The 26,126-nt window shown below is 41.6% G+C and overlaps 1 protein-coding gene across 4 annotated transcripts in view; it reads right to left on the bottom strand.

Moving 5' to 3' along the window:
• The window catches only part of JAKMIP2 (janus kinase and microtubule interacting protein 2), a 181,474-nt gene that overhangs the window by 51,203 nt on the left and 104,145 nt on the right, over positions 1–26,126 (bottom strand). For all 4 annotated transcript variants that reach the window (XM_040453461.1, XM_040453446.1, XM_040453437.1 and 1 more), the window contains exons 2-5: positions 22,054–22,329; positions 9,240–9,737; positions 5,190–5,399; positions 3,238–3,336 (exon numbers count right to left, since the gene is read on the bottom strand). In XM_040453461.1, coding sequence (XP_040309395.1) covers positions 3,238–3,336; positions 5,190–5,399; positions 9,240–9,737; positions 22,054–22,182 — 936 coding nt within the window. In that variant the 5' untranslated portion in view covers positions 22,183–22,329. The remainder of the gene's footprint in view (positions 1–3,237; positions 3,337–5,189; positions 5,400–9,239; positions 9,738–22,053; positions 22,330–26,126) is intronic.

Genomic DNA, 26,126 nt, shown 5'->3' with positions numbered 1-26,126 from the left:
TTTATTTTTATTTACATGTTTAAAGTTTATCTATCTTTTTGTAATCTCGACACCCAACATGGGGCTTGAACTCATGACCCCGAGATCCAGGTGCCCCAAAGATGCTTATTTTTAAGAAAATTATTAAGGGGGGGGGGACTTACTCTCAAAGTTCTGTTGATATTTATGTTTAAGAACATTTAATTCTCCCCAAGCCTAGGCTAAGTATGATTGTATTCATACCCCCCAGTAATTAAGAGTGACCATATTCTGGTTCACCTGTTAGTCTAAGGCAGGATTTCTCAACCTCTGCACTGTAGACATTGTGGGCTAGATAGGTTTTGCCATGAGGAGATGTCCTGTACATTGTACCATGTTTACCAGCATCCTTGGCTTCTGCTCACTAGATTCCAGTAACATCCTCCCAGTTGTGACAATCAAAAATGTCTCCAGGTACTGACAAAATTGCCTATAGCTGAGAACCACTGGCCTAACTTTATGGATGCTGTCTTGGGGTAATTGTTAATAGTCGCCATCCCTTTTACTCTCCAAACTCTCCCACTTGGATGGCATATTTTATGTTCATTCTATACCTAATGGATTTCCATATTAAAGTTCCTATGGTTAGTTCATTCACTTTATACTAATGATTCTGAATGATATGTCTTGGGGGAGGGGTACTGAAGCAAGAAAAGTGGTGGGGTGTATCAGAACCATCTGACAAGACTGCTCCTGTTTCTGAGACTCCAACGTTTTGGGAAGTGCTGGGATAGGAGACTTAGCTACCTATAAATATTTGAAAAAGCTGCTCGTGTGATTCTGAAACAGTATTCCCCAACTGTCATTTGAAAACTCATTTTATATTGAAGGCCAAAATTTTTCATAACCCCATTTAATCCTGAGTTTTGAGCTTCAAGTATCTGAAGCAAACATATTAAATATTGAGCACATACAAGGACAAATAAATTATTCCACTAGGTTTGCTATTTTAAACTTTGTCTCTTTGCCGAAGGTCAATGACAAGGATTTTAAATAGTTGTTTTTAAACAGGCTCCACACCGGGTGTGGAGCCCAATTCGGGGCCTTATCTCACAACCCTGAGGTCAAGACCTGAGCTGAGATCAAGAGTCAGATGCTTAACCAACTGAGCCACCCAGGTGCCCCCCGGGGTTTTAAATAGTTAAATTTACTTAGTAGATGCTATTTATGGAAGATGTAGATAAACAGAAATAAAAGGAGATATCAGTAATTCTACCAGATCATACATCAGTAACCATAGATCCAAAGTACCCCCAAAAATGTTCCTTTTAAAAGAGGTAGCTTAGGGATGCCTGGGTGGCTCAGTCAGTTGAGTGTCCGACTTCAGTTCAGGTCATGAACTCACAGTTCGTGAGTTTGAGCCCTGCATCAGGCTCTGTGCTGACAGCTCAGAGCCTGCTTCAGATCTCTGCCCTGCTCTCTCTCTCTCTCTCTCTGCCCCTCCCTCAAAAATAGACATTAAAAAAAGAGATAGAGTTTAAATGCTATGAAGTTTGAAAGTCAATATAGTTATTCATGAAACCACTAAGAGAAAAAATTCTGATGTAGTTCAACTAACACCAGATCAAGACTTTAAGAAGTATTACGGAAGATAAAAAAAAATTCATGATGCAAGTATTTAACAAATCTTAATTTATATATACCTAGTACCCTGACTTCAAATACATATATAGCAGAATCGACAGAACTAAGAATAGAAATGGACAAATCTGTTGGGAGAATAAGCACACAAAAACGTTGTAAAGATATAGGAGATTAATGAACTTGATTCAAAATGCATGCAATGATCACAGGGTATACCTTCTTTTCATGGGAACATGGAATATTTCTAAAGGTGAGAAGAGGCTAGCATCATAAAGTGAATCTCAACGAATTTTAAAGAATGAAATGATACAAAGAATACCTGACTAATGTAACATTGTGTGTCAACTATACTTCAACTTAAAAAAGAAAAAGAAATAATACAAAGTATGTTCTCTGATTGTAGTGGACTTAACGTAGAACTCAGTAAGAGAAAGGTAACTCAAAAATCTCCAGATGTTTGAAGTTAAGCCTTGAGGGCTAAGTAACCCATGGGTCAAAGGAGAAATCCTACATTAGAAAAGATTTTGAACTAAATAGTAATATATTATGACATTAAAAAAAAAAAAAACAAATGGGATGAAGCTAGTCATGCTTAGAGATATTTATAACCTAAAATGCATATATTTGAAAAAAAGGAAAGGCTGGAAATAACTTCTTTGTACCAAGAGCCACCATCAAGAATCTAAAATGTAAGGCACAGAGCAAGATATTTTAAATACAAGTATCCAAAAATTATTTAAGAATTCCTATTCTTAATAAGAAAATAAAGACAGTACAAAAGAAAATTTTACAAAAGACAAAGGGCAACTTGCACAAGGATACCCAGAAGGCCAAAAGATATGTAAAAAATTATTCAACCTCAGTATTAAGGAAAGTAAAAATTAAAATCCTACAATACAAATTATCGCTCACACTCACCAAAGTGACTAATATGATCAATTATCGGTTCATGTTGGAAAAGATGTGGAGAAGCCGTAACTCTCATACATCGTTGGTGGGAATGTAATTGCTATAACACGTGTGCAAAACTGGCAATACCTACTGAATCTTGCCACATGCATAACTCTATGATCCAGTAATTCTGTTCCTTGGGAAGTTCTCACCAGAAATGAACATGTTTTCTCACCAAAGACATGCACCATTAACATTAAAACTGTCAAGAAACGATATAAATGTCCATTAACAATAGAAGAGTAAATATACTGTGGTGTATTATTGGAAAAATAGAATAAGAAAACGAATGAATTATACATGCAATGCAATGAATGACTTTCACAAATGTAATGCTGGGCAGAAAAGCCAGACACAGAAGAGTAATTATTGTATGATGCCATTTATATAACATTTTAAAACCGGTGGTGGACCTTTATAGCGATAGAATTCAGTGGAGCGATCGATTATCTCTAGAACGATGGTGACTGGAAGCAGTCACAAGAAAGGGACGATCTGAGCTGCTGGTAATCCATGTCCTCATCTGGGTGGTAGTTATATGGGTGTGTCACTTTGGGTGCATTTATTAAGCTGTGCCTTTATCATTTCTGCATTTTTCTTTATTATGTTATACTTCTACATCATATATACTTTTTTAAACAAAATGCTTAACTAATTAACCAACGAATTCTGATCAGAACTCACCAGTTCATTTCGTTCATCTCCAAGCAAGGTATTCCTGTCTTCTAATTTTCTTATGGTGGCATTCAATTCAGCTATTCTCTTTTGATTTCTTCTCAAATCCTACACATGAAAATTGAAATGGGCATTTCTTCAGTAACATTTTTCTTTTCTCTCTCTTTTTTTTTCAATAACACTTTTCACAAGGTTTTGGAGTTCCACTCATAAATAATTAAGAGGCTTGATATCTTTCATCTGGCTTATGAGGTGAGACTAAAATGTTCTCTATTCAGAGAAGAGTAAATATTTACCCTCTTCTAACCCTCAACATTCACTGCATGGATTGAAGACCAAGACTGGTTGAAATTGCAAGTGAATTCCATGTGGCAGATACTCTCTGGAGCCCTGACTCCTGGCAGGGGGAGTAGTAGATGGTTGGATGAACTTATCAGATCTGTGGGCTATGAGGCCAGGGTCATGTCATAATTACATGAGGTTCAAGAAGCATCTCTTAAGTCATGGCTGCACATTGCTTCCCACAGCTAAGACAGATGTCCTATTACACTTAGCCAAAGAGTAGAAGGTAGGGCTGGGCTTTAAAAATTCCTATGTATTCCTGGTGAAAAAGGCCAGTGTGAGAAGGCTGGTATATTGCCTTCACATATAAAAGGCAGTAGATTATAAGACAGCCTTTGCTAGTACATTTTGCCCAGAACACCTGGCTTCCCCACTGGCATCATTGCTGTGGATCACTTTACACATGGCATCATGGATTAAGTCTATGCTCCAGAGTCCACAGGACCATTAGAGACTTGCAATTCCATTATCATCTTATATTTTGAGAGTGCTGTACTGTTGATAAAGCAGTTTCCCACACATTATATCTCCAGATTCATAGAATCCTAGAGGATTCAGCAGATCAGGGAAGATTCAGAGAGGTCACACTCATCCAAGGGCTTGTGGCTACTACCAGTAGATCCATAATTAATATGCATTAAATGCTGACTATGAGCCAGACACTATGCTCAACATTTTACGTACCATTTCTTCTAGACTCTGAGCAGCCTTACGGAGTAGCACTATGGCCTCTCTTTTACGGATGAGGAAATTCTGAGCAGTAAAATAATTTGCCTAAGGTCATCTGGTATGTGGTAGATCCAGAATTTGAACTAAAGAGTCTGACTCTAGAGCCCATTCTCTGGACAGTTTTGCTGCACTGCAGGTAAATGTCAGTGATAGAACTAAAACTTACGTCTGCTAAATCCTGGTTCCGCCACCTACTGGGATATATATATCCTGAATACCAATTCATAAATTATTCATTACTTGGTTCTAAGTACTACTTTGGAACCTTTCTCTGTTCCTAAATAATCCATTTTCATCTTTTTAGCAGCTAAATAATTTGAAAGGTATAACTTATGAAAGTCAACTATATACAAGCTGATTTCTATGGCTGCAGTTCTGAAAATAATTTCTCATATAAAATGATGAAAATCCAGGGTAATAAGCGGCAAGTTCAATCAGAATAGAAGCTTTCAGATGATGATTTAAGTGGTTTAGTCTTTGATACAGTTATACATTTTGACCCCTGCAGATGACAACCATCTTTGCCAATTTCCAACCCAATGGTTCACACAAGGGAAAATTACCAGTCTTGGCAAGAGGCAAAGTAGTTTCATCTAATTTATGGCACTTACAATAGGCTGAAGTTTGGACAGGTATCCCGTGGCTAAAAAAATTCTTTGAAAGATTTAAAAAGACCGGTAATTCTCTCCTGATCCGCTAATGTGGTGCCGACCACTTTGCTGTCTATGAGTTTAGAAAACCCTGTTCCCAAGATACTAGCTGGTTTTATAGGAGGAGGGAGAATTGATTGCCTTGCAGTAAACAGGAAAAGAGCTTAAGTGGAAAGTAAAACTTGGGAGCTAAATAAAAGATGACTCCTGAGTTCTTCACTTCAGCTCGGACAGACTTACAGGACTGCCGCAGTGCTCAGAGCCGTCTCCTGCTCTTCCCGGAATCTCTCGTTTTGGACTGTTCATGTTGCACTCGGCCTCCTTGACCAGAAAGAGCTGTTCATCCAAAGCCTCCTTCTGCAGCTGCAGTTTCTGTACATAGCCGGTTTGGGTCTCCAGTTCCTTTTCCAGGGAAAAGATGATCCTGTCCTTGGCTTTAATCTCATCCATCTGAATTAAACGACACCCAGGACATTTTATTTAACAATGCTGTAAAAAAAAATGCATTTTTACAATGGTATGAGTTTAACTTCTTTCTGCTGATTGATACGGAAAAAAAAAATCACAACTGTGACAAGTACATTGAATTTATGAATATGACAAGGCAGTACGGTACAATGAAAGGCTCTCTTAGGCTAATTAGGTGCCAAGGAGAACAACCTTTTCTCTCTGGTATATCCTGTGTAGATGTTTTAATTGAATAATATTGTTTGAAATGGTCCAGGTTGGTTGGAGTTAGAAAAGAAAGGTTGACCTTAAAATGAGTCATTTGTTTTACTAAATACAGATACTCAATAACTCCACTACAGGATTTCCCAGGACAATCGTTGATATCCTCTCCTGTTTAGAGGAATAGCCTTTGAGTTCACCTTAAACAGCAGCAGCCGCTATGAATTGGTCATTTTTTACTGAAGAAGCTTCAGCTTTTGCAGGAGCCTAGTCATTTCCTAAGGTCAATAGGTTTGCATTGAGGTGGTGAATTTGCAGCGAATTCAGGAGAGGATTTGAAACATGGTTCATGTTATGTGGCTCTTTCCATTCTTTTCCACATGTCAGAGCAAATAGCTCTTAGCAAGCATTTTACCATTACTGTCAAAACCATGGTTGGGACAGCAGGAATGGAAAACACCTGGTAATATGAGCCACTGTTGCCCCTCCTACACCTGTGGGATATAATTATTGATCCCAACACTCACTTCTGTTAAGCCTGGGCTTGATCTCGGAATTACGTGCCAACTGAAGGCCATAAACATTCAATACCAATTAATCAGAGTTTCATTGGACTGAAAAATTTTTGCCACTCCTGGTGAGGACTAGTTAAGTTAATGTCTGTAAACAATTTTTGAGGGGAGCACAGCCATCGGGTGAAACCTTTCTTCTCATTTCATTATATTTCATGAGAATATTCAAAATGGGGATAGGATAGAGACATTTAATAAAATTGTATTATACTGTCTCATTTATAATAGATGACTTTGTACAAATCTTTCTTTACTGTGAGAAATTGTTAAATAGTCCCATTTTTCCACATATAAATATCTGTGAGCTGTTGCCTCCCAGTCACATGATTACATTTTAGATCAATTTTGGAAGGATGCTGGGCTAAACTCTGCATGGCCCTATGATATCATCTGATAACTTTGTGAGTATTCAAACACTGTCCTGCTAATTTGGGAATGAAAGCACTGCCTTTATTTTTCTATCTCCTTGTAGAAATTTGAATCCTGTGTTATTCTTAACTGAATGGTACATTCATTTGTTAGACCTGTCATCGATGATGTCATTTACAATTTACCATAGTTCCACACATGCATGCTCCTAGCTGGTTCTGATGTACCCTACCTAAACGAACGTACTGGAAATTATTCCATTACTGCCAATATAATCATCTTCATCATCACCATCATCATAACTAAAATTTACTAATTTTTACTACATTCAAGGCACTATACTCAAAGCTTTATATACCTTATCTCCTTTTATGACAATTCTATTATGTAAGTTCTGTTATCACCACTTTACAGATGACAACTGAGCACCCAAAGGGTTAAAAACTTTGCCATAGGCCTATGGCTCCTAAGTGGTGAAGCTCAATTTTAAATTCAGTCTTCTGACTCCTGAGCCCATTCTAATAGGCACTATGCAATATTGACCCCAGCATCATACTTCCAGCATTTTCCAAAGTAGTTTTCCAGTAGTAACTGGATATTCAAAGTAGAATGTCCAGTAATTAGTGCCGATGAGTCTCTACTGCATAGTGGTTGTAAGCATGGGCTTTGGTTTCAGAATACTGAAAATCCTTCCACAGTTCTAGTTCTTAGATGGGGAGGGGTACATACCAGAATTCCCTGGGGAAATTTTCTAAACAGAACGGCTCCCATTTCCCTGCTTTCCAGTTCCAAAAATGGAGCTGGGTGTAGGGGTAGTGACAAGACAAGAAAAAGAAAAAACTGAAGACAAGTGCATCTGCACTACTGAAAAAGTTTCCCATGATTCTCTGTTTGCAACCAGTTTTTTAACCACTCCTCAGGTAGCTTAGATTTTACACTCTTACTAAGAGAGACTGTGTGTCTACTTTAGTAGTATGCTGGTAAAATCAAGTCACAGAAAGAAACTACAGACCAACAGGTGGATATACTCAGAGTTTATATCCAAAACCATCAACAAACACAAATATTTGATGTACAAAACCCTTTTCATCTACCCACCTGCTAACTCCAGAGTTCACAGTGCTGGTTCTTTCTTCATCAGCCGTTGTCATTTCAAAAACCAAAGGCAGGGCAGAGACCAATATTTCTGCACTGTGTTTGGTCTTTATTGTCAACCAGGGCAATAGAATGAATTGCAGATAAAGAATTTGGAAAGTGTGGAAAAGGCAACAATTTACAGTCACACCGTATTGCAGTACAAAGAAAATTACACATTTATCTTTTTAAAATGTTCTATGATAACCACTTTTACCTAAAATTGAAATCCTAGAGATATAATCCAAGGAATATAATTGGATTCTTAAAAAAATAATTGCTTAGAACCAGCAGACACAGAAAGTGTAGATTTCCTAAGAAAATATTATTGTTATTATTTTTAAAGATCTTATTTTTGAGTAATCTCTACCCCCAACATGGGGTATAAGTCACAACAATGAGATCAAGAGTCGCATGCTCTACCGACTGAGCCTGCCAGGTTCCCAGAAAATACTACTTTTAGAGAAGCATCAAGTACATTCTAATAGGTGAGGGTTAATTTGATAAGATATAACTAAGGCTAAACATTCTGAGTATAAATGCATGTAAATGTGTCTTCTAAAACAATTGAATGTGGTCAACCTAGGCTTTCACATAATACTTTGTTGTTATTTTATGTATAGTGAGAGACCAATGTGGCTTTTGGTGATACGTATTAAAAAGAAAGATCTGGGGCACCTGGGGGGCTCAGCTGGTTAAGTGTCCGACTTCAGCTCAGGTCATGATCTCACGGTTCATGGATATGAGCCCCTCACTGGGCTCTCGGCTGTCAGCACACAGCCTGCTTCAGATCCTCTGTCCCTCTCTCTCTGTCCCTCCCCTGCTCACTCTCTCTCTCAAAAATAAATAAACATTTAAAAAAAGAGAAAAAAAGATCTAACTCTGTAGGCTTTGAAATAAGTCTTAGAAATTGGCAATAGCAAATAAACTACTTAGGAATGACATCCAGTTTAAAAATTATAAGGGCTCCTGCTTAGAATGGCCCTTATTTATTTTGGGAAAGAAGATCTATTTTAAAAATGACTAGGGATCTTATAGCTCTATTTCTTGCTTTCAGACACAGTCCCTGGAAAGAACACAGGTGAATCATTCAGGAAGCTCTCAGTGGCTGCCATTTTCAGATGGCAAAGAAACTTAAAAAGCCATAGAAACTTTCCCTACCCCTTTAAAAACCCAGTAACATTTTATAAATGGAACGCCCGCAAAACATGTCGATTTTAGAAGAGTTCATAAGTTAGAATATTTTTATAGACATTCGAGAAAACAGGAATCATTGAACAGACACTCTCCATACATGTGCGGCTGGAAGAATCCAGTTTTTAGGAGAAAGGTGATTCCAGTGTCTTTTACATTTTACAGTTCCAATTTTGGCCTGGGCCTATCTGTTTATCTACCTACCTGCCTACCTATCGACCCATCTTGTGTTTTGGGTAGAGCACTCGACAAGGGGTGGGCACTCATGAGAGACACCTGGAAAAGTGCGCCCGCGGCGCTCTGACACCTGCCAAGACAATGTGCCCCCGACGCACTGCACTGGGTTACTAACCAGCCTCCGAATATCCCGCTCTGACTCCCACTTGATCTTCGAGATGGCTTCCTGGTGGGACTGATGCTCGCTCCTTAGGTCCCCAGCCTTTATTTTATCCGCTTGGATCATATTGCTGAGAGCCTCGTCCACCTGCTTCTTGGCAGTTTTCAGGTCCGCAATTTCCTGTAGGAGCTTAAGGCGCTCCGCGTCAAACAGTTTCCGGGCCTCCTCCCGGGCCTCGATGGTGAGCGCTGTCCGTACTTTGTCGCTGCTGCCGTCCCGGAGAGCACACAGGGCCGACTTGAGCCTCTGGATCTCCCCATCCCGCAGCTTCACTGTCCTTGACATTTCTTGCTCGTGCTGCTTGATGAGATTCTCCCGCACGGCCTGCAGCTCCTTCATCTTCTCCTCGTGGAGCTTGGCTTTGAGTTCCGTCACCAGGACCGTGTGCTTGCGCTGCTCCAGCTCACGGATCCTCTTTGCTTCTTGAGTCTTCTCTCGTTCAAGCTTAGACACCTGAAGGCAGAGAGGTCAAATGATGAAACGGGAGGAGCCTTCAAGGAAAGCATCTAGAGCTCGGGCCCTCTGGGCTCCTAACCCCTCATCGCTTCCTCCCAGCCGCGGTGTCCTCTGAGGGAAGGGAACCGAAGGGCCCAAAGAGGGAAATACAGCGCAGGTTGAGGAGGAAATACCTGGGGATGCTGTATTACTTTGTGCGGCAGTATCTGATGTTCCTCGGCCTTACTGTCCCATGTGTGGTCTGCAGACAGCCAGCACATGCATCGCCCAGAAGCTTGTCAGAGATGCGCGATCTGGGGCTCCTCCTTCCCAGACCTCTAATCAGGACGTGCATTTTAACAAGTCCCCAGGTGACCGCATGCACATTAAAATTAGGACATGGAGCTATAATGGTTTTCACCTTGGTGGGGAGGAGTTCAAAACAGACCACCTGCACACATTTTCAGGCTACACATTCCCGGCCAGGTGCAAGCTGATTAAATGTGGGCATCTTAGGACTGTTCAATATTACGATCAGATTTGTAAAATGGTGCCCAAAGTGATATTACAAAACATTTCCCCCCTTTTCCCCCTTCCTTTTTGTCTGAGGCACTGGGGGAGGTAAAAAATAAAGACAGTTGATACATTCTGAACATCATGTTTCCTTCTGTGACAACTTAGTTCTACCCCCAGACATTATACATACACACACACACCAGCCAAAAACAGTGCAGATCACTGGGCTGTCTCTGCCAAAGGGGTCTGGTGTCCGGAACTTTCTGCATGGTCCACAGATGTCCCTTTGTGCCCTTCTCTACCTCCACTCTTCTCCCTCTCCTGCTCCCCCAACAACCAACCTGCCAAGCAGTTTAATAACTATTCCTTCCAGCCTTTAGACCTTTCAGGTACTTTGGTTGAACAAAATCTTCTGTGTTTTGTTACATTTGTAACGATAACATAGGTCTTCTTGTAGATTAGCCATGGCACTACCTTAATCTGGTGTGTGAGTCTGGCTCTGATTCAGTAGATCAGGGTGGGGGCCTGGCATTTGTAGCTTGAAAAAGCCTCTTAGCAAATGTTCCTTATTTTTGTCCTCCCCCTGAACCCCACATCTCTGCTGCCTATCTTTGTCTCTCTGCCTCTGCCGTGTACCCAAAGAATCTCTCTCTCCTCTCTCTCTCTCTCTCTCTCACAATAAACTAGAAAAAGGGAAGAATTAGGCAACCCCTGGAGTAATATCTGGTTCAGTGGAATTGGGTCTCTGCCATTTGTAAAATTGGAAGTTTTCGTGAAATAATTGTGAAGAGTCTCTCCAGCTGAAAAATGTTAAGATTCAAACTCCTCATTCAGACTACTGTAATTATAATACAAGCGTGTGAGATTTTACTTACCTTAACAGTTTACCTACCTTTGGCTAGAGCAGGATTTTCTAAGTCCACCTGGCAATTTATGAATATTTTATTTTAAAGGCACAGCAGTTATTCCCACGTTGGTTATTCTAAAAGAACTCAGGGCAAGGAGACGTGGCAAAATAAACAGCCAGGCATCCTTAAATGGCTGTCTTTTGATCTTGCTTCCAACTCAGGCCAAGGTCCCTTCCTGGATGCGTTTTTATTAAATATGCTCTAGAGCTGTGCTATCCAGTCTGGGGACTACTAGCCACACCAAGCGCTTGAAATGCCCCAGGTCAGAATTGAGACTTGCTCTAAGTGAAAATACACACCAAATTTTGAAGTCTTAGTGTAAGACAAAGAATGTAGAAGTCTTAGTAATCGTTTTTATATAGATTAGATGTTGAAATAGTATTTTGGATAAATTGGGTTACATAAAGTATCTTATTAAAACGAGCGCCTGGGTGGCTCAGTTGGTTAAGTGACCGACTTGTGATTTTGGCTCAGGTCACGATCTCGAGGTTCGTGAGATGGAGCCCGGTGTCTGGCTCTGCACTGGCAGCACAAAACCTGCTTGGGATTCTCTCTCCTTCTCTCTCTGCCCCTCCCATGCATGTGTACACACGTGCTCTATGTCTCTGTCTCAAAATAAATATTAAAAAAAAAAAACAAACAATGATCCCTTTTATGTTTTATAATTGTGGTTACAAGAAATTTAAAAATTATATACATGGCTTGCATTTGTGGATCCCATTATATTTCTCCTGGACAGCTTTGGTCTAGGGTTCTTGTGTGTTGAATGAATGAACCTGGCTTTCCCCATGCTGCTGGTGACACTTCTCTTAGTAAAGCCCAAGTCTGACGTGATCTATGTACTTGCTCAAAAATCACCCAGGGCTCCTTTATGTTGTAGAATGGAACCCCTACACCTCAGCTTTGCCTTTCAGGCTCTCAGAATATTTGGCTGGGTGCCTGGGTGGCTCAGTCAGTTGAGCAGCTGACTTCTGCTCAGGTCATGATCTCATGGCTCGTGAGTTCCAGCCCCACATCGGGCTTTTTGCTGACAGCTCAGTGTCTGGAGCCTGCTCGGATTCTGTCTCCCTCTCTCTGCCCCTCCCCCACTTGTGCTCCGACTCTCTCTCTCAAAAGATGAATAAACATTTAAAAAAAAGTGAAAAAAAAGATTCGGCTGGACTTCCAGCTCCCATTTCTGCTTCCTGCTGTACCTCTCCTCACCTGTCCCATACTACAGGCATGATTAAGGGGGATTATGCTCTTTCCTGCACATGCCCTGAATCTCTGTACCCATGTGCCTATGGTTTTCTCTTCCTGACCTACCCTTCCCTCAGCTCTCTTGGGGATCCTATCATCACTCGTGGCCAGCTAGATGTCACCTTCTCCAGTCATACCACCCCGACTGCCCAGGACAAACCTCATTTCTCCTGCTTATGTCTTTTCAGTGCACTTGGCTAATACCCCCTTACTGCTCCTTTCTGCATTTTTCTTTATACTATGGGTATCGTTTTTTGCATGCTTATCTGTCTTCACCACCTCTTCTCCTGCTCCTACTCCAGACTGCAAACTGCTCGAAAGCTGCCAACAAGCCTTGTTCATCTTTGTCTACCCAGTGGTTGCCAGCACAACACATAATAAAGAGCCTGAGAGTGTGTGTGCAATTAAAGAATGTATGCCAGTATGTTTCCCTGGCTAGCCCTCTAACCAGAGGCGAGAATAATACATCCTGTCATATGGTTTAGAGAACACAGACTTGTAGGGTTTCTTGGAGCAACCGCTCATCCATCACTTCCCTGCATAAAACAATCAAAGAAACAAATAAACAAAAGACCATCACATATAAGAATGCCTGTCTTCTGCTTGATAATTCTCTCAGTGCTTCAATAAGGACAACCTAAACCTTACTCCCCATTTTTCTAGAATAAACTCAAGTGACTAGACTATGGGTAGATAAACCACAGCCCATGAGACAAATAATTTCTTGCCTCTATTTTTGTGAATAAAGTTTTACTGGAACACAGTCATGCTCTTGCCACAATGGAGTTCAGCGGTCTCAGAGAGACTGGTCTGCAAAGCCAAAAATCTGTACTATTTTGCCTTCTACAGAAAAAGCTTCCTGATTTCTCTTCTAATAATGCAGTTTTTGTGAAAAAAGAGGGCTTATTTTTCATTGATTTAGAAACTCTGATAATTTACCCTGCACTTGAAGTTAACTTTACTTCAAGTGATAAGAAATTAGTTACCTTCAATTTCAGCAGGTTGTACTTACGTTAGGCCTTTGGAACATCTTGACTATAAAGGCTGGCAGGTAGCAACTTACTTAACGGAAATTTTAGCAGTTCTTTTGAGAACAATAAATAACTAGTAAAAAGGGACAAAGGATAAGTAATTCTGGGTTTGCATTTTTATTTAACAATCTGCTACATCTAAGGAAGTTGCTTTATCCCTCTGAGGATCTTTGGTTATGCTTACAACTTACCCATAACAGGATTATTTTGTGGGTTAAATTAGATAATGCTTGGGAAAGTACCTTGAACTGTAAAGTACTATGAAAAGGAGGGTAATATTACTGACTATAAGAGGAGATATCCAGGACCTAAAATTATTTATGTCAAACTCTTTGCAGGGGTCTTAGATTATTTCACATTGTGATGCTGTCATTTCCGTCAAATTATAAACACTGATCCTTTGTGTGTAGATTGGAGATGAATAAAAAAGAAAAAAAATGAAAATATAGGTATACAGAAAATATATTCCCACCTGAAGAAAAAAACAAACACTGGCCTTCTTGTCCATCACTTAAAGGAATCCATAGAACTCAAAGAAAATTCAAAGGCATTGATTGATTACATTTGACATTTTTCATGTCTGCTTATTTGGTTGCCATAGAAACTGGCATTTTTGCAGAATTTCTAGGTATGACTTGTTTTTCTAAGCTTGGGAGAAGTGTTTGACTATGAAGGAGACACAAAGGATGTGATTGACATTTGGGAGGGAAAAAAAAGCCAATTAAAATTTTTGTAGTAAAATAATTTTCTGAAAATTATTTGCAGCTCAGATTGTACTGGTAAGAAAATGGACTTTACCATCTTAATGTAAATGGTACCCAAAAAGAGAAAAGACTACTCCTGAGTAACAATGAAAAATATAAAGATAATACTTGAAGTAGAAAAAAAAAATACTTGGAAGAAGAAAGAATCCATTTTGATAAGTGGAAATATTTCAGACAAAAATTTCCACTGTATCACATGATAGCATTTATTGGAGGTTTAAGTTTGGCACCTTCCCAAAGGCTTTACACACACCACCATGTTTACCCTCAGCAGCTCTGTGATGTAGGTAACGTCTGTGTCACCTGAACATCATATGAGAAGCGTGAGGACTGGTCTCTGTACAAACAGAGTGTGAAGAAGACTGTGGAGAGACCAGTGTGGGCCAGGAGGCGGGTCTGGGTCAGGTCCTGGACCTGCCTGCTCACTTTGAAACCTCCAGCAAGCTCTTTACCAACCCCAGCCTCAGTTTTCTCATAAGTAAACTGGGATTGGGGGCCTCATTCTCATATGGTTGTGAGGGCTGACTTAGATAATGTTTCAAAAGTCCTTTGCAAAGGCTGGAACACCTGGGAGATTAATAATTATCAATAGTTAAATAGTACAGTGTTAATTTTGACAGATATTGTACATATTAATACTATTATATCATGCAATGCTATATTAATACCATAATATCATGCAATGCTATATTAATACCAACAACATAAATATAAAAACCCATATTATCAGGCTAAGACTAACATTACTATTATATTAAGACTGTAATAACTATTTTCTAACAGATACAGATGTTCAAAGGTAAAACTGGGCCTCCTAGGGATGTCTTGAGTTCCCTAGTATTAGCAGCATCTACTCTTAACTTGGAAGAAACTCAGATTATGTGTGTGCAGGAGTGGGGGGTGGGGTGAGACAGGACAAGGGGCTGAGCAGTGAGCAGGGCTCTGAAAGATACAGAGGTTTTATGGAAGAGAACAAATCCCTAGGAAAATGTAATCTTACTGAGAAGAGCTGACACTGTGACAGAAGGAAGAACATTTATGACTATCCCACAATGGTCTCGCATTGTATCTTCCGTTCTAGTCTGGCCTTTGAAAAATGCCAGTGTAAATTCTGCCAAGATAAAGATGGTGATGTTTGAGCTTTGACGTGACCTTAGAAATCTAGGTTTAAAAATTGGATGGCCTTGTCCAAGATAAGGAAGTTGAGAGGTTATCAAGGCAAGACAAGCTAATGTTAAGCTTTGGTGTGGATTATCTGCTCTGGTTGTTCCAGGAGATCGAAACTCACAGTAAGCAGGCAGGGGGTCTCCCAGGCACTAAGTACCACTCAGTCAGGAGATGAGAAGGAGGGAAAAGCTCCCACTATCACAAGGGTGCTTATAAGGGCAATTTTATACGACTGGGAAGGTACAAAGGCTTCTATTGTTGCATTTCTTACTTTTAGACATTTAACACTTCCTGAAAACAAAACAAAAAGTGCATAAGGCAAGAAATACTGCCTCCCAAATTGGGGCCTTGAATGTGGAGGCTCCCTAGCAGTCACCTGAGGGCAAGGGTTGGCTGATTTTCTGGGAGTCCTAGAGGCAACAAGATATTCAGTATTACCCAGGTCATCCGGGAATTCCCATTTTGGCTCCTTCCTCCACTTGCTGTGTCATTGGGAGCACATCAGTTAAATGAGTTAAGAACTCATTTTCTTTTTCAGAGAAATTGGAATAGTAATTACACCTTGCCCTCTTCCCAGGCTCGCTGGGAGGTCTGAAAGTGTTCTGCAGTCTGAGGGCTGTTCCAGTTGTGCAAACTCCTGTCTGGAGCTGACTCCTCCAGACCCTGCAACCCAGGCCTGCTGCTTTGCTGCCTCCAGCGTAGAGCCCTGTTCTCTGCTACCTGGGCCTCCAAGCCCTCTGTCACTGTGCCCTCGGGGTTCACTGGAGCTGTAGGCTGCCTCTGAGGAAAAGTAGGAAGCCCTAGGGAATTGGTGAGTGGATTTCACATCTCACAGCAATCCCCTGTGAGCTCACACCCTGGGCAGTGGATCATGGCCTCACGCTGTCCACAGGAGAGACAAACAGAGGAAAACACCGAAGCCTAATGGCTCAGAGGGCTGGTCCCAAAAAGAGACAGACCTGGATGGAAATCCTTTCTCTGCTCAAGCCTCGGGCTTTCTACCTAAATAAATAAATTTATGCCAGGGGGTTGTTGGGAAAGTTTCTAAAAGGCAACATGAGAATGTTCTCAACAAGTAGCAGTGAGCACCTCCTTCATGCCAGGCAGTACTCAAATCACTGAAGGCATCTTCCCTAGGGGGTACCTTAAGCACACATGGTCTCTTACCCATGAGAAGCTTACATTATACTGAGAGTGAGGGAGTCAGCAGGCGATACATAAGCAGAACATGATACCTTCAGACAGTACAGAGTTCTATGACACAGGTACAGCAGGGTGATGTGACAGAGTAAATGGATGTAGGGGAAGAGGCATCACCTAGACCAGGGGGCCAGGGGACGTCTGACCCCTGAGGATCCTGAGAGCTATCTCCATGCAGGAAGAGCTGGAGCACACAGTTGCCTTTCCTGACGTATCCCTACCATTCTGGAAGGACTGTAGCGACTCTATGCTGTCCACAATCCGCTCATTTTATAGACATGAATGTGCAGGCTCAGAAATGACAAGGACATACAGCACAGAGGCCTCACTTTCTGTTCCCTCCTACCCACCACAGGGGCCTCCCCGGTTCCATCTTCTCAGTCATTATGCTTGGAGTTCAGTCAAAACGACCGACTTACCTGAATTGTTATTCCTATCAGTGCTTGGCAACTCTTGTAGACAAATTTCTACTAACTAGATGTTGACTGTGTCTAGTATTTTTGTTTCATTTCCCCGCAGTGGAAACGCAGACATCTATGGGGGAAGGGTTCATCTACTCCCACCCCCAACACTTTGTTTCTTCACTTGTAATTTGCATAATAGTGTAGAACAAACTTCTGCCATTCTTTCTTTCTTTGCTAAAGGTTTCCATTTTTTTCCGGACCTTTAAATTTTTTTAAGCTTATTTATTTATTTGGAGAGAGGGGCAGACAGAATCTCCGCACTGTCATCGCAGAGCCCAATGCAGGACTCGAAATCACGAACCATGAGATCGTGACTTGAGCAAAAACCAAGAGTCAGACACTTAACCAACTGAGCCACCCAAGGTGCCCCAGATCTTCCCTTTTTTTTATATATTAAATATAGTTTAGTGTCAAATTGGTTTCCATACAACACCTAGTACTCATCCCAACAGGTGCCCTCCTCAATGCCCATCACCCACTTTCCCCTCTCCCCCAACCCCCATCAACCCTTCAGTTTGTTCTCAGAATTTAAGACCATGGGGGAGGGGAAGGGAGAAAAAAAGTTACCTTCTTATTTTTTAAGAGCATAGGTTCTGTAAGACATGGAAATAACCTAAGTCCATCAATGGATGAATGGATAAAGAAAGTGTGTGTATACACGCATTATATAAAGTACATATACACAATAAAATATCATTAAGCCACTAAAAAGAAGGCAATCTTGCCATTAGCAAGAACACAGTTGGACCCTGAGAGTATTATGCTAAGTGAAAGAAGTCAGAGACAGAAAAACAAACACTATGTGATCTCACTTGTATGAGGAATCTAAAAACCTTGAACCCATAGATATAGAGAACAGATTGCTGGGTGTCAGAGGCTGGGGGTTACAGGTGGGAGAAATAGGTAAAGGCGGTTAAAAGGGAAAAACTCCTAATTATAAGATGAATAAGATCTGGGAATATAACGTACAGCATGGTGGGTATAATTAACAAGACTGTACTGCATATTTGAAACTTTTGAAGACAGAAGGGCACCTGGGTGACTCAGCTGGTTAAATGTCCAACTCTTGATTTCAGCTGAAGTCATGATCTCACAGTTTGTGGGGTGGAGCCCCACGTCAGGATTTTAGCTGACAGCGTGGAGCCTGCTTGGGATTCTCTCTCTCTCCCCCCTCCTCTTTTGTGCCTGCAGACTCTCTTTCTCTCTCTCTCTCTCAAAATAAATAAATAAACTTTTAAAAAAGATATAGAACATTTAAAAACAAGAAAGTTGTGAAGAGAGGAGATCTTAAAAGTTCTCATCACAAGAAAAAATATTTTGTAACTATGTGAGGTGATGGATGTTGAGTAAACTTCTTGTTGTAATCATTCTTTAATATACGTCAAATAATATGTCAAATCATTATGTCGTACACCTAAAATGAATACAATGTGATATATCAGTTATAGCTCAATAAAGCTGGGGAAAATGTATCAGAAAAGAAAATAAGAGAATAGACTTTGGAGGAGACGCAAAGGGAGTGGAAGAACCAGTTCTGCCACCTAGTAACATGTGACTCCGGGTAAATTATGTTACTTCACTGAGCCTCAGTTTCCTCATCTGTAATATGGGGATGACAACAATGCCCACCTACACTGGAATCATAATAATGAACATGCTTGACACAAACTCACTATTCAAGACCAACATACCCACACACATCCGTATGAAGTAGACACTGCTATTCTCCCATTTGACAGAGGAGGAAAAGGAAACACAGAGGGATTTTAAAACCTCCTCAGGGTCACCCAGGTGCTAAGTGAGAGAGGTGCAGTGATGTCAGGATGAAATGTGCTTATTACAGTGTGTGACAGATAGTACACGTTCACATTCAATAATGTGTAGCTATTTATATAATCAGTTTAAAACATTCATGACTCTGTCTGCAGTGTGTTCTGTAAATGTCAGTGGGAAGATGTGTCTTTCTGGAAAAATGAGTACTGCTCCATCGTTCCAAAGGTTTCCCCTCTTTACCTTGCCCATTTCTCAGTAGCTGAATTGTGATTTTATCATGATAGCCTAGGAGCCAAACTGAGAGGATGAGTTCCATCTTGGCATTGTCTATATTCTCTCTCTTAAAGCCTGGGCCTTTGGAAACACAATCATATTTATTTTAATAAAACTGCTTTATGACTTGCTTGCCCTCTAAATTCCCTTTGCTCTTTGGGGAAGGCTGCTGACAGGCGATGGGGCTTTGTTTTAGTCCCTGTGCTGGGACTGTAATTAACTGCCACAGAGAGGGAAAGTGGGGGCAGCCAGCAGAGAGAAGGATAAGGGCAGTGCTTTTCTCCATGAGGCTGGCTTCCAGGCTCTTGTCAGAGGAAGGGGAGGTTACATTTGATCTGCTGGCTTAGATACCAGTGCCAGGCCCTGAATAAACAGGTAGCCTTGTCCACGCTCAAGACTTCCCCCTTTTAAAAGACTTGAATGTGTGCAAAATTGGCAGTGGTAGGGTCTGCAGGACCTCTGCCTTTTGAAACCTCAGGAGTCTGCTCTCCGTAAATCAGTGTCAGTTTATGGCTACCGGTCTCCAGATGGACAGGCTTCTCCCATGAATGGAGTTTGTCATCCTGTCATTACTACAATTAAAGGAGTCGGCCTCCCTTGAAACGTTATGCTGCCCCAGGGAAAGTTAAAACTGGTGAAATGTTCATAGACTGTCAGACCTGGAAGGAATCTTATAGAGTGGTATGTTTGCCAACAAGAAGGCAGAGAGCCACCTCCACGGGGACTGCCTGGACGGTCTGCTAGAGGTATAAGTCCTGGCCCTCACCACGCCTGCTTTATCAGAATCTTTGCGCTGTGGGCCCAGAGATCTCAATTTTTAATGAGTTCCCCCAGGTTATTCTAATGCACAGTGATGCTTGAGAGACAAAGATATGCAGAAACACATTCAGTCATCTGAATTACGGGTCAAGGTATTGAGACACTTAAATTTGTCCCTGAGGAGAGATAAACACAAGGCCTTGGTCTACTGACTCTCAAATGAGTGTTTCTGTTTTGTTTTATTCTCTTTGTTTTTATGATATCACGTCCCTTTTAGCTTCATGGAAAAAAGCTTCCTTCACAAATTTTACAATGGGGTCTGGTTATCCAAGGTTAAGCCTTAGCAGAGACAGGAGGCAAGGGGCTTTGGCAGATCCAAGCTTTATTATTGCTGAAACCAGGAGAATACATATTTGGGAAAATAAATAATTTTAAAAATTGTTTAAGCTTATTTATTTTGAGAGAGAGAGAGAGAGCAAGAGCAGGAGAGGGGCAGACAGAGAGGCAGGGAGAGAGAATCCCAAGCAGGCTCCACACTGTGGACACAGAGCCCGATGTAAGGCTCGAACCCATGACCTGGTGGAAGTCAAGAGTTGGATGCTTAACTGACTGAGCCACCCAGGTGGCCCAATAATTAATTTTTTTAATGTTTATTCATTATTCTTGAGACAGGGACAGAGTGTGAGCAGGGGAGGGACAAGAGAGAGGAAGACACAGAATTTGAAGCAGGCTCCAGGCTCCGAGTTGTCAACACAGAGCCAACCACAGGGCTCTAACTCACAAACCGTGAGATGATGACCTGAGCTGAAGGTAGACACTCAACCAACTGAGCCACCCAGGCACTCCAATAATTAAAATTTAATAGCAATGTCAAGGAAGAAGATATAGATAAAAAAGAATAAGGATATTGATTTTTGATCTATAGCTAGATCAGGAACATCTATTTGTGTTACTATAGAAAGAGTTATCTATAGGGCAACTTTATGCTGGCAGTTGCCTGGTTTGGAGGGAGCAAAATGTCTCCTGTATGTCGGATGTTTGAAAATACTTTCCTGTCTGTCACCCTATTTGATATCTGCACCACTCTGGAGAGATAAGTGTTAGCATATCCAGCTAAGAGATGAGATTCAGAGGAGTGAAGAGACTTTCCTAAATTGAGTTAGCAACTGACTCAGGTACAGAGGTATTAGAAAGAATATTACTATGAATAATTTTTTAGGAGTATACCAGGTGCCTGGCATCTCTCTGAGCGTGTGATACGAATTTTCTCATCCAATCATCATAACCGCTTTACATACTTGCCTAATTGGAGCCTCATCAGAGCTCTTGAGATAGTAGGATGTTGGTGACGAAGCTAAGGTATAAGGAATGAATCACCCTTCATTCGTTCCTCTGCTCAGTCGACAAACCCAGGCTAAGCTTTTCAGTTCTAGACACTTATTTAGGTTCTGGGGATAGAGGTCAGGTAGGACTCTGCTTTCTTGGAGATTACACTGGACAGCAGAAATAAGCACTAAACAAGTAAATAGATAAATACAGAAATCACTATTAAATGAATCAAAATAGGCTATGGAAGTAACTGGGCATGAGAAGTGTACTATCTCAGAGACTGTGACAGATGGTAGGTACCAGAGCTGACATAGGAAAGAGGTACACAGCTGCCTGGGGGCAAAGGGGCAAAGGCCCTAAATGTGATCAGTGGATATTTTGATCCAGCAAAGAGGATAGAACAGAGTCATCTGGGTAAAGTACTGTGAGATTGCTCATCGAGGGGCGGAAGAGATATCCTGTAGTGGTAGGGAAAACCCTTTGGCTTTGAGAAAGGTAAGAAGCCGCTGAAGGGTTTGAGAAGAGGAGTGACCAGATACGATCTATTTTAGAAAGGCTGTCCTGTGCCATACTGGGAAGAACCCATAGAGGGCAGGACGGAGCTCGCCCAGGATAGGACAACTAAGAAGTGGTGGGAGGGAGTGGGGGTGGATGTCGTCTCAATGATTATACCTGGTTTCCTGAACCAGGCTTCCTGAGGAGGCAGAGATCAGTCTCATGAGCATGTTATTTTCACCTTCTGTGAATCCTGTGCTCGAGTCCTGCCACACACACACACAAGAGAATCTCCATAAATACAGGGGTCGTTGCTCTTCTCAGAAAAAGGCAGAGAGGAGCCACTGGGGTGGGCCAGCAGGCAGAGCTGGGCCAGAGCCGCTCTCCAGGCTGTGGCCCCAAGGGGCCTCACTCACCTTGGACTTCTCCTGATGCAGCTCTATCTGGATGTCGGTGAGCTTGGTTCTGAGGTCTTCATTGGCAGCTTGAAGGGCGACGATGAGCGCTTCGGGCTTCTCGCCCTTATTTCGCCCTTTCTTGGACATTGTTCCTTTCTAAAGGGAGTCTGCTGCTTTTTAATTCCTTTCAAACAGGTGCTGCCATGTTACTGCTTCTTCTCCTGGGGGCGATGTTTCAGCATCTACTGCGTGGTGCTCCTTGGTAAGGTCTCCTCAGCCGCTGCCCTGGAAGCCCTGATTAGAGGCAGAGACAGCGGTTACTGCTGTGGCAGAGACCTGGGAGAGGTGCGAGGTGGTGTCTCTCAGCCTGAGCAACATGTAGGAGCCTCCTCCTGAGGCATCCTGTCCCCAGATCCTCCCATCCACCTTGCACATAAATTTAGAGCGATCTTTCCAAAGATCTGGTCTGGTCATGTCAATGCCCTGCTCAAAATCCTCCAAAGACCTATGACTATTTGAGTGTATCTTTCCTATCTTGGAGTGCTCTTTAGGTCTTTCAGCTCAGGTTCTCTTTCCCTCTCTCTCTGCCTCTACCCTGCTAGCACTCACTCATGCCACACACACACTCCCTCTCCCTCAAATAAAATGTAAAAAAAAAAAAAAAAAAAAAAAAAAATAAGCACTAGTTCTTTCAGAAGTATAGACAAGGACTTCTCCCTCCCGTGGGGTGAGTAAGGAGTTTCCTTGAAGAAGGTGGCACTGGCCTGGAATTTGAGGAGTAGGATGTTAATGGATTTGGAAACAGGTGAAGCATCCTGAGCAAAAGAAATGGCAGGTGCTGATATACAACAAAAACAAACAAACAAACAACTACAGTAACTATTTTGTGGGGAAAAAATGGGGGCCTGATCCATTAGGCAGAGTATGGTTGATGGGCACTAATACTGGACAGGGTGCCTGGAAATGACAGATTGTGGGATATCTGGAACATCAACCTTAAAATTTTGGAATCTTACATTTTTAGTAAGCAATGGAAGCCATTGAAGTTCGTGGCAGGTGGATACCCTAACAGGGAAATGCTTTGGTGTAGTCATTCTGAGGGCAAAGTGGGGAGAAAATGCAGGTAGGGAGACTAGATAGAAGGCTACCGAACTTTCCAAGGTGAAGGACGATGAAGTCCTAAACAGACCAGTAGCAAGAAGAGAGTGAAAAAGAGGGATGTGTCTTGATCTACAAATTCTTAAATGCTTCGCAGGAACGGGATCAGAAAAATATGGGTATGAAACTGTTAAAGTCAGTGGGAAAAACATGGCAAGATACTAGAGAAAGTTTGTCGCAAAACCTTTTTGAAAATTGGGTATTGTGTACACGGAGGTGCTTCAGTCCACAACTATGGGGAATTCCTACTGGTCACCCATATGTTCTGGCAGCTGCTGCTCTCTCAAGGCCCATGGTATACAGCCTGGAGGATCATGCTGGGATCCTGGGCTTCCTGCCATTTCTACGTGAGCACTGGGGCCCTGCCCTTTGCAGTGTGACCCTAGGGAAAGGGCTAGGGAGAGATTAGGAGGTAAGGAGGACCAGTCTGTCTCCAGAAGTCATGGAACTATCCACCATTTTCCACCCTAATCTGGATGCTGGCGTTGTTCTTCATGCTTATTTTGCAAATGTTGCCAAAGTATTTAAGTGTACAGGTGGGAGATGTCTAAGAGGCCACCATTCTTTGCTTTTAGAGTTGAAATGAATTTAACAAGCTTTTATTGGATTTTTATGACAAACACTGCTAGGCACAAAGCTAAATGAGACAGTATTTAACTTCAAGAAGGTGCTAGGTGAGTAAACTCACACATGTATGTTAACAGGTTTCTCTTCCTCTAGCTGATCTCTAAATATTGCTGGTCCCCAGGGTTCCCCAAAGTTATCTCCTCTGGTCCCACCTATAGAGTAATGACTCCCCATTTTATATCCATAGCCCTGACCATTCCCCAAATCCTGACTCACATATTCAACATCTTACTTACCAATTCTACTGGCATATTTGACTGGCCTATCAAACCTAACCTAAAACATGGATGTCTTTATTACTAGTCCCTCACAGCCTTATTCCCTCCAGGCTTCTCATGTCAATAAATGCACCACGACAGGCCCAGTTGTTCAGATCTAAGCTTAGAAGCCATCCTTTTTTCTTGTATCCATCATTTCTTTTCTCTAGTCCACCGATGGTCCTGTTTGTGTTTCCTATAAAATATGACTCCCTTTGGTCAACTTCTCTCAAACCCCTATGGTGCTGCCAGAACACAAAAAAAGGAGGAATTTGAGGAAAGCTTCATAGTCACTTCATAGCCTCATGGTCTTCCTGGATGAAATAAGGCTTTCCTTTTCTTCTTTTTAATATTTATTTATTTTTGAGAGAGAGAGAGAGAGAGAGAGTGTGCATGCATACGAGTGGGGGAGGGGCGGGGGGGTGGAGAGAGGATCTGAAGCGGGCTCTGTACTCCCAAACTGCGCTCAAACTCATAAACTGCAAGATCATGACCTGAGCTGAAGTTGGATGGTTAACCAACACCAGAGATACAGAAATGGCAGAGAAAGAGCTTGAGAAGTACTTGGAGTCACAAATTTGCCAGATGTATTTAGAGAAGGTTGTGACCTGGGAGAAGACAAACGGGGGATAGATCACACACGTTCCTGCATGATCAGTGGTTAGATATCATTGCCAATGATTGGATTTCATTATGTAGAAATGAAACAGTTGAATAGAAGTGTAATAATAAAAGCTTATACTGACTGACTGCTATGAGCTCGACATTGGACTAAGCACTTAACATACTGCTTTCATTTCATCCTCACTAAAATTAGGGGGAAATGATTCACAGAAAGATTAAGTAACTTGCCTAAAATGCCTGAGTTCATAGCTGATGGGGACTTCATGCAAGACTGGGACCCAGGCTTTGATGTCCTGGGCTGCCCTGCCTCATTTTAGAGGCATTTTAGAGAGGTAGCTCATTTTGCATTTTAGAGAGGTAGCTCGGGAAGTGTGAGGGAAGGTGAGTTCCTAGGAAGAGAGAGACTAGAGGCAGGAAATTAAGTTGCTTCACTGCTTCACTGGTCGGGGCAGACGTAATACAGCCCTGAACCTACCCATGGCCACGGGGATGAAAAATGATGTGGCAACTCTGACACATGGAGACTTTGATGGATTCATGTCTTGCTTTTAAACTTTATTAGTGGTTTGAACATTCTTCTCTGCCATTGTAAATAACGAGTACCAGCGTTGTGGTATTGCTCGCAACAATAATGTGCAATGCCATGGTCACAGTTTACATTTTAATTTATAATCCTTTCTCCCAAATATAATATTATGTGCTTGACTTCATGATTTTGTTGTCTGACAATTATTTTGAGTTTAGTCCCATAAAGGCTAGGGAAAAGAAAAGGGTTACAATATTTGAAACATGCTCAGGACAGAAAAAAGCATCACAGAAAGTTAGCAATAGAATCAACTTATGGATAAGTTGATCCTTTATTCATAAGGATGGTCCCGTACATCCCGTACATCCACCTAGTGAAGGGGAACTTTCTGGAGTCTTTTCCAGTTGTGACGAGGATCTGGCAATCTCATGATTCTCGAGTATAATTTTACTACAATGCTTCTGTCACTTTGTGCTGCATTTCCCCCCTTTTGGACAGCTTTACTGAGATACAATTCACATAAACAATGTACACTTTTAAAGTGTATTACTTCAGTGGTTTTAGCATATTTGCAATATTGTGCAATCATCGCCGCAATGAATTTCAGAGTTTTTTATCACACCCAAAAGAAACCCTATACCCGTAAGCAGTCATCGCTTATTCCTCACCAAACTCTCCCAGCCCTAGGCGATCACTAATCTATTTTTTTCTCTTTATGGATTTGCCTATTCTGAACATTTTGGAAATTATTTCTTTTATCTTTTTTATGTAGACTTCACACACAGCACAGAGCCCAATGTGAGGTGTGAACTCACAAACCCTGAGATCAAGACCTGAGCTGAGATCAAGAGTTGTACGCTTAACCAACTGAGCCACCCAGATGCCCCTATTCTGAACAT

This window comes from Herpailurus yagouaroundi, unplaced genomic scaffold (assembly GCF_014898765.1).
Source record: "Herpailurus yagouaroundi ecotype Mexico unplaced genomic scaffold, PumYag 29, whole genome shotgun sequence".
In the NCBI taxonomy this organism is placed as follows: Eukaryota; Metazoa; Chordata; class Mammalia; order Carnivora; family Felidae; genus Herpailurus; species Herpailurus yagouaroundi.
The sequence above is the reverse complement of the archived record's forward strand: the minus strand, read 5'-3'. Positions and strand labels throughout refer to the sequence as shown.